General features: G+C 57.5%; 1 protein-coding gene across 2 annotated transcripts; it reads left to right on the top strand.

The window, feature by feature from the left end:
- Positions 1–2,779: 2,779 nt before the first annotated feature.
- On the top strand, positions 2,780–7,384 carry EIF4EBP1 (eukaryotic translation initiation factor 4E binding protein 1). 2 transcript variants are annotated; one of them, XM_082298407.1, is made up of 3 exons: positions 2,780–3,000; positions 5,730–5,900; positions 7,045–7,384. In XM_082298407.1, exons 1-3 carry the CDS (start codon positions 2,853–2,855, stop codon positions 7,074–7,076), a joined length of 351 nt encoding a protein of 116 aa, XP_082154533.1. In that variant the 5' UTR covers positions 2,780–2,852; the 3' UTR covers positions 7,077–7,384. The 2 variants fall into 2 exon arrangements, with proteins under 2 accessions (XP_082154533.1, XP_082154532.1); XM_082298406.1 differs by having other exon boundaries at positions 7,042–7,384.
- Positions 7,385–8,585: the final 1,201 nt, after the last annotated feature.

Genomic DNA, 8,585 nt, shown 5'->3' with positions numbered 1-8,585 from the left:
GGAAAACCAACAACAACGAGGAGGAGGAGAAAGAGGAGGAGGAAGTCAAACACTCCCCCTCCGGCTCTGGGTATGGGTGCCACGGTGAATCCCATGCCACAGAGGCTGTTGCTAGCAGGTGTCAAGAGCAGGACCCAAAGAGCACATCCCAGGGTTGCGTTTTGGGGTGCTGAGCACCCCCGGCAATGCCAGGGGCGTCCCAGTCAGGGTTTCCTGCCGAGGGCTGGGGCCAGCGGAGATGGCCTTCCCAAAGGCAGGATGGGCTTGTTTATGGGGCAACTTTTATCTGCACAAACAGCCCTTGGGCGGGCAGCGGGGATGTGGCTTTGTCCGAGTTTGTCCTTATCGCCCGCCGCGATCGGAGGGAATGTAAACACAGACGGATGGGGTGGAAATGCCGCGGCACCGGGACATCCTCACTGGGATGGGGTCCATCATCATCCCGTCCTTCATGGGGCTGGAGTGGGGTCCCCAGGCCTCCATGGGAGGGGTGGGGTGCAGAGAGGGCTGGGGATGAGCCTTCCCACGCGGGAGCCACACGGACAGGAGGTGATGGATGGGGCAAGATGAAAGCTGCCAGCCCCCCACTGCCCAGCAGGCAGGAGTTTATCCTTCCCTCGGGGTTACCTTTTTCCTGTCTCAGCAAACCCTCCTGTAATCACAGCCCAGTCGGGATTGGTGGGGCCGGTGATGGCAGGGCCAGGCAGGAGCTGCCCCTGCTGCCATCTCCCGGGGCTGCTCTCACACCAGGGACAGGGGCATTTCATGACTTATAAAACACGTTTTCTTCCCCAGGACCCTGCCAGGGGAGTGAGTCCTTCACCAAAAGCCACCCTGGCTCAGCTACCAGTGATTCAAAGCAGGTCAGAAGCAAAGACAGTGCTGGTGGAGAGACGGACACCTCGGAGAGGCACTTCTGCTCCCGATTTAGAAGGCAATAATGTGATAACCTCGTGTCACATGAAGATGACGAAGGGCTATCCAGCCCGGGGAGCTGCCCATGGAATGGGCAGATAAAATGCCCTGGAGAGGAACATGCTGTAATCGGAGGGTGCTGGTAGCAGGAGAACACCCAACGCCTCTTCCCTGCCTGCAGCAGCTCCCGGGCAGTTGGAGCTAGGCAGGAGAATCCTGTTCCCTGTGTGCTGCCGGGAGCACCGAACTCCAGCAGGCACTGCGATGGTGACACCGTGGTAGGGCCGGCCCTGCTCTGCCCCAGCCAGGATGTGCCCTTAAACCCTGACCTTCCCCCAGTCCTTGACCCCATAACGGTCCATTCTCCAGCAGAAGGAGGAGGAGGAAATGGCAGCGGCTGCCTCGCTGGGTTGGGGGTCACTGCTGATGTCATTTCATGCCGGAAATGTTGTTTTCCTGCCCCAGTGCCCAGTAATCGATTCAGCAGCTGGCACAGGGCGAGGGCTGCCTGCCAGGCACCGCAGCCTGCCTGGGCTCCCGAGGGGTACCACAGCCTGCCTGGAGTCCCACAGGACCCTTGGGGGCAGAAACACCCCTGTCCATACCCCAACCTGGCAGGAGACCACTGCCCGGGACACCGAAATGCTGCCCCATCGGAAATGCTCAGAGATGCCCTGAGGACCCCCAGCACCCCGGAGCGGGACCGTGGCTCCGCAGGGATGAGGCTGGCCCTGGCCACGGTTCGGAGCAGTGCGTGGCTGCCGAGCTCCATCTGTCGGAGCCGGGCTGTTGGTTTGGGCAGGACGGGGCTGGCTGTGTCCCACCACCGCCCGGAGCAGGAGAGCAGCCTCAGGCCCCGGCCCAGGGACAGGCACTGCCGCAGCCTCGGTGACCCCGCCGTGCTGCAACACAGGCGGAGCGCTGCCGAAATGCTGCTGGCATCTGCTGGTGTCTGTGCCGTCATCTGTGCTGGAATCCAGCCTGGCTCCCGGCATCCCGGCCGTCAGCAGATGTCAGCACCGGACCGGTGTCCGGTGAGGGTCAGCAGAGCCCTGTGGCCACGGCTGGGGGACCAGGGAAGGGATGAAGGGCTTCTTCTAGAGGGTACTCGTGAGCAGGGTGGTCCCAAGGATGCTCTGAGGGGTTTCATGCCCGGGTTTCATCCCTGGGTTCCCCAGCCTCCCCCGTGCCCAGCCCAGGGGTCCCGCCCAGCCGACCCTGCGCCCCTCCCACCACAATTCAGCCTCTCTTTAAAACTTTTCTTTTATAAAGTATTAAGACAAACCCTATTTTTCCACAGCTCCAGGCCCGGCAGCCCCACCGGAGCATCCCCGGGCACACGGCGTGGGGGATGCCGGACCCGTGTGTGGCCCCGCGGCTCCTCCCGCATTTGTTCCCGGCTCCTCGGGGGAGGCAAAGCCATTTGGGATGGGGGTCTGCCACCCAGCCGGGCGGACATCTGTCCCCGCAGCGTTCCCACGGGGACCACCCGGACCTCCCAGGGCGGCCACCCCGCGTGGGCAGGGGAGGGCACGAAGGGGCAGCGCTGCCAGCACCCCCGAGGGCTCTGTGGGCTCCCCGCGTGCCGAAGGGCCCGCGGCACGGGAAGCGCGACCCTGGAATGGGGGGCACGGCCCGAGGGTGCCCCGGGGGCAACGGAGCACAAAAAGGGGACCCGGGGTCCCTCCGGGGGTCCCGCCCAGGCCCCGCCCATTTACCGTGAAGCCCCGCCCCGCCTGCTTTGCATAGCCCCGCCCCTCCCGCCAAGCCCCGCCCCCGGCCGGGGTGGACCCGCCCCGCCCCCGTTGCTGCGTGGCCCCGCCCACTCCCGCGCCCGCCCCGCCCGCCGGAAGGGGCGTGGCGCTGCCCGGAAGCGGCGGGCGGGCGGCGGCAGCGCCGGTCCCGCTCCCGGTCCCGCTCCCGGTCCCGCTCCCGTCATGTCGGGCCGCTGCTGCCAGGGGCAGACGCCCAGTCGCGACATCCCGGGCCCCGGCAAATGCCTCGCCCTGCCCGACGGGGCCCCGCTGCCGCCCGGCGACTACAGCACCACGCCGGGGGGCACCGTGTTCGGGACCACGCCGGGCGGTGAGCGCCGGGCCGGGCGGGGTCCCTGCGAGGGGGGACTGGGCGGGCCCTTGTGGGGGAGAGCGGGGAGGTCTCACCTGGGGAAGGGGCTCGGTTGGAGCGGAGGGGGGAGCGCTCCCCTTCTGTCCCAGCAGGATGAACGGGGAGTCCCCGCTTTGTCCCGGGACGCAGCGGAGGTTTGGGGGGGCTGGGGCAGCAGGACAGCACCTGCCCAGGTGTCCGTGCTGGGGAAACACGGCAGCGCCTCGGGAGCCTCGCAGGGAACAGCCTCGGCCTCCCCGTGGTTACTGATTAATTCTGATCTCTAATATTTGCTGTTTTCTTTGGCAGTCAGCAAACCCTGGGGCCTTTTTCTTTATTTCTAATCCCAAATTGCTCCAAATTCTGGAGGCACAGCGCTCCGCTGCTGCAAACAGGCCGTGGGCTTGTTCCCTCTTTGTCTGCTGCGACGTCCTGTGCAGCCTCAGGAAGCTGCCGGGAGAGGAATCTGTGGGGATTTCATCCTCAAGTAAGAGTAACAAACCGATTATGCTAAGGGCTCCTCCATCAGAGAGGTTTTGTGTCCCCGTCTCCTCCTTGGGTGTTTAATTTTGGCAGTTTGGCCCCTAGAGAAGTGGCCGCGGTTCCAGGTGATGGCACCTGGCACAGGGTCAGTGTGGGGAATTCCAGCTGCCTCTGGTGCCCCTGAGCCGGGGCTTGGGGTGATTTTTTTTCCACACCCTGTAGAATGCAGGTCACTGCCTCCCTGCCCAGGTGGATGTGAGCAGCAGGAATGATGAAGCCGTGCCTGAAGTTCAGCTAAAAGAACAAACTGTGGGAGGGGATGGAGGTTTTGTTGGTCCCTCGGATCTACCACAGGATTCCAGGGGTTAAAATTCGGAGAGAAGGGGAAGTGACACTGCTGACTGACTCACCGGGGTTTGTGTGTGCAGAAAAGCTGAGGTTTGGGGTTGTTTTGGCCATGTGTTCCCTCTGAAAGCAGGAGATCGCTGCAGGGATTGTGTTGGGGTGTGGGAGACTTCCCCAGCGTGGGTAACACAGCAGAAATGAGCAATTAGCGGCGCGCAGTAATGAGCCCTCCGGGGCTGTCAGCTCTTGTTCCCCGGGGAGTTGCCGAGTGTCGGCAGCGAGAGGAGAGGCTGGACCGTGTTTGTGGCCGGGGTGTGCCCACCTGGCAGCGCTCGGGGCTGTCCCGGCCCGTTTGGGGACAGCGTGTGCTGCCCGGCCCTGCTGCGGGATCACCCCGCTGCTGGAGGGAGGGAGGGAGGATTCGGAGCTGCTGGAGGACAGACACACAGGGCTGCATGTCTGCCTTGTGGTGCTCTCAGGGAGCCGAGCATCCCGTTGTGGGTGGGTTTTCCTGCTAAATACACCCTGGCCTCCCTGACAGCACCGGGGAGCTGCTGGGAACGTGGCTTTGGGCGTGTGAAGGAGCCTCTTTGTGCCTGGAGCAGCCCAGGCTGGGTGTCCTGCCCAGGGTGTCCTGCTCCAGCTGTCCACAGGCCCTTTGCTTTCGGGAGCTCTGGGCATGAGGCTGTTGGAGGAACGTGGAAGCTCCATGCTCCCGGTGCTGGTACATGAGCCGCAGTTCCAGGAATCCCTGTCCTAGTCCTGCTCCCTGAGCTTCCCAGGAATTTAACACCCCTCTCCCAGCCAGCTGACTGTTGGGTTGGATCCTCCTCCTGAAACAACTCAAGTTCAGAATCATCAGTGAAAAGTTTTTCAGTGTTTTGAGAACTCCCTGGCAGAACTTGGTTGGAACACAACACCCGGACATGTTGTTTTATGTATTTATTTTATATTTATAGTGTTCAAACCAAAGGGAGTTGATTGTTCCAGGACAGATGGTGATGGGAGCTGTTTGCCCACATGTGTGTACTTTAGTTAACGCTTTTGGGGAGGGCACAAGGACAAGTTCCTTTCCCTCTGGCTGGAACAGGAGCAGAGCAGGACCTACCTGATCCAGAGGGGTGTGCAAACACTGTTTTGGAAAGCAAACACTGTTTTCCAGCACTTCCTGGGTTAAGGCTGTGGGCTGTTTGGAGGGATCCCTTTTCTGCCTGTGGTTTTTGAGCTTTTTCCATGAAATTCTTTTATAAGGAACAGGGTGTTCCGTGATGTTCCTAGAAATCCATGCCCAGAGGCTCGATGTGGTAGGCTGGAGCTGGGTGGTTCCTGGTTAACCCTTGGAGCATTAGCAATCTGTGTAAGCCTTGAGCAAGGTGTGTGTAACTGCTGCTCTGCCAAGGGACATGTCCGTGCAGGAATTCCCGCTGGGCAGCGCTCAGAGGGACACGGCCCTGCCACGTCCTGTCCCCTGGTGTGTATTCACCTGCAGGTTCAGGTGGGATGTGGGTTCTGGTTGTGAGTGGAAAATAAATTCAGTTTTCTGTTTGCTTTGTGGGCTGGTGTGACCTTGAGCAAGGTGGAAGGGGCTGGATCTGCTGCTTCCAGCTCCTGCCTGGGGTTTGGAGTCCTGTGTTGCTCTGGGCAGCAGCTGGCAGCGTTTGGGTACCTGATGCCTCACCTTTAGTGGCAGAAATGGTGACAATGTACCTGGCTTTGGGGTGAGGTGACGCAGACTGAGCAGTGAAGCACTACATCACAGCTATCGCTTAGATACCCGAGAATCCCTGAGTGTTTTGGATTGCAAGGGACCTTAAAGATCATCCAGTTCCCCACCCTGCCCTGGGCAGGGACACCTGACCATGTTCCTGTCCCCCCCCCAGGTACCAGGATTATTTATGACCGTAAGTTCTTGATGGAATGCCGCAATTCTCCCGTTGCCAAAACACCCCCCTCCGACCTTCCGGACATTCCAGGCGTTACCAGCCCGAACGTGGAGGAGTTGAAGCTTGAAAACCACCATGTCCAAAACTGTGAGGAGAAAGTGAGCGCAGGTAAGCGCAGGCAGCAAAACCCCAACAACCCATGAGGTGCGCTGCTGGTTCCTAGAAATTCCAGAGCTGGAGTGGAGCCAGGAGATTCCCATGAACTGTGGTCAATTCTCCAATGACTTCTTGGAAAGTCAGAGTGGGCTCGGTGTCACAGGGTAACAAGGTTCTCGTAGTTGTTTGATCCTGCTGTGGGCCCCAGCAATGTGACTTTTGCAGTTATTAGGTGTAATTTGATATAATTCCCATTAATTCAGCATTTGGGAAGCTGCTGTTGGATTAGGAGCCCTGTGGAGAGCAGAGGGGCAGCTGCTGCTGCCTCTCCCTGTGCTGGGCAGTGCTGCAGCTGCTTGGAGTTTCAGGTTACAATTCAAAGCAGGATTTACTTGGGTTTTTAATATCAGCCTGAGTTGTAAATTCCTCCTGCCTGTTTCTGACCCCATTTTGTGACAGGGACACTTCACTGAGGCCCTGCTGCAGCAACACAAGCCAATGTTGCCCTTGAAGAATTGTTTTAAAGTTATTTGAGGTTATTTCTTGAAGCAACCAGAACCCACCAAGTGCAAGTATTTATCTTCTCTCTAAAAATAAAGATCTGAAGGCTCTTGTTCTGTGCTCACTCCAAGTAACATCTTTCTAGAGTCAGGATTGCCTTGTGCCTGACACACTGTTGTGACCTGAAGTGGCTCACTGGGCTCCCTGGCACCCTGACATGCAGGCTGGGTGCTGGGTTGTGACTCCCAGAGAATCCCTGTCCTCGGGAACAGCTCCTGGCTGCCGTCGCTGGTTCCTGTCCGGCTGTGGGAGCAGCTCTTGGGATGATGAGTGTGAAATGTGCCTGTCTCGGTTGTCCCAGCGATTGTCCTCATGGTGGTTCTCTACATTCCTTGTTATGAGGAAATGCAGGCTAAGAATAAATTATTTAAAGGGCATTTTCTTTCCCTCTGCTCTGGTGGATCCCCCAGAGCTGACACCTTTACCAGAGCTTCACAAGATGATTTTCACACCAACCCTGATGCCTGAATGCATTTTAAGCCCAAACGACCCCATTTCTGAAGCACAGCCAGCTGCCAGTCGCTCCTTCACTAAAATCTTTGGTATTTAATGTGGAACTCTGAGGACTCACCTGTGCTTTTGTCCCTCCCAGCAGGTGAGGAAGAGCAGTTCGACATGGACATCTAACGCACCTGCCCGAGAGTGCTGATCCAGTGAAGCACCAGGAGTTGTCTTGAGGATTCCCACCAGCCAGGCTTACAGCAGCCCATGCCTTGAGTGCCTTCCTGCTCCTGGGAAAGGCAGATGATTCCCTCGGGAGAGCAGAGCGTGTCCTGTTCCAGGGGCCGGGTCTCGGAATGCTGGAGGAGACACTCTCCCCCCTTGGTTTTGGTTCCAGTTTTATGCTTTTGTTAATCATTTTAATACTGTAACAGTTACAGAAATGCAATATAAGGGAGAAATAAAAATCATGTGGAGTCTCCTCGTGTGGAGATGAATGCAATAAATGTGGCTTCTGTCCCTTATTCCATCAAGAAGCTGCTGACCTGAGGCATTAAAATTGGTCAGGTGCTTCTGTGCATCACCCGCAGGTACCCCCTGTGCTGCTGGGGCTGGGCTGAACACCCCTGTGTCCCACCTGGTCCCTGGGGCAAGTTTTGGTCTGCCAGATCTGTGACAGAAACTGTCCCCTGAGTGTTTCCAGAAGGCTCTGTCACAAGGTGCGTTCTCTTGCCTGCCTGGCAGGGGGCCGGGCTCAGGCTGCAGGTGGGAATATTTGGGATCAGTTCAGCTGGAAGCACTTGGAGGGTCCCTGACTCTGAGCTGCGGAAAGGAAGGAGCCTCCAGCTTCTCTGCTGCAGTTCCTTCTTCCTGGCATGTGTTTGTCTGGGTTTGTGATCCTTGCTGAAATTTCCATGCTGCTTTACCCTCACTTCTCTTTTCCATCATGTGGTGGGCAGGGAGAAGAGCTTTGGGGAAGAGGGTTTCACAGGGAGGTTAGAAACAAAGTCTGTCAGGGTTCGAGAGAGGCGTTTTCAACCAATAAAGTTAATTTTGCTGTGGGAATGTTCAGATTGGGTCCCCAGAGCAAATATCTTCATTTTTAGCCTCAGTGAGGTTTGATAAATGCGGTCTGGACAGTCTGTAAGATACATTGCTGTGCTACTGCTGGGGGGCGGGGGCAACCTCAAAGGAAGAGAATCCGGGCCACAGCCTGAACTTCAGACTTCCTAAACCACAAGGAGCTTCTGTGCAAATCAGGTTTGGTAGATAGCATTTAAATACCTGCTAATGAAGCTCAGTGGTGACATTATGATATGCAAACCCTCAATAATGAGTAACAGAACAAAGCAATTGCTGCAGATAAACATGCATTTCTTTAGGATAAGATTTAAGGGTTTCTCTGAAACCTTAATGGGAGCAAATCCAAATTTATTGCCCTCAGGTGTGACTTTATCAGTCTCAGCTGCACCAGTTACGTTCTGATGAGGGTTTAAAGAGGAGCTGCTGTAGCTGGGACAGACCTTTTTCTGTGTTAAATTGGTGGTTTTGATTAAAAATGGCACTGCTGGGCTGTGGTGCAGCTGCAGTCCAGCTCCTCATGTCCTCAGAGCCCTCCTGCTCCCGTCACTGCTGGCACAGCAACCCCCAGCTGCAATTTCCACAGGGGCAGCATCAGTTTTTGGTTTAGGAAAA

Source organism: Coloeus monedula, assembly GCF_965178545.1.
Source record: "Coloeus monedula genome assembly, chromosome: 28".
Classification (NCBI taxonomy): domain Eukaryota; kingdom Metazoa; phylum Chordata; class Aves; order Passeriformes; family Corvidae; genus Coloeus; species Coloeus monedula.
Note: the sequence above shows the minus strand (reverse complement) of the source record. Positions and strands in the feature narration are given on the sequence as shown.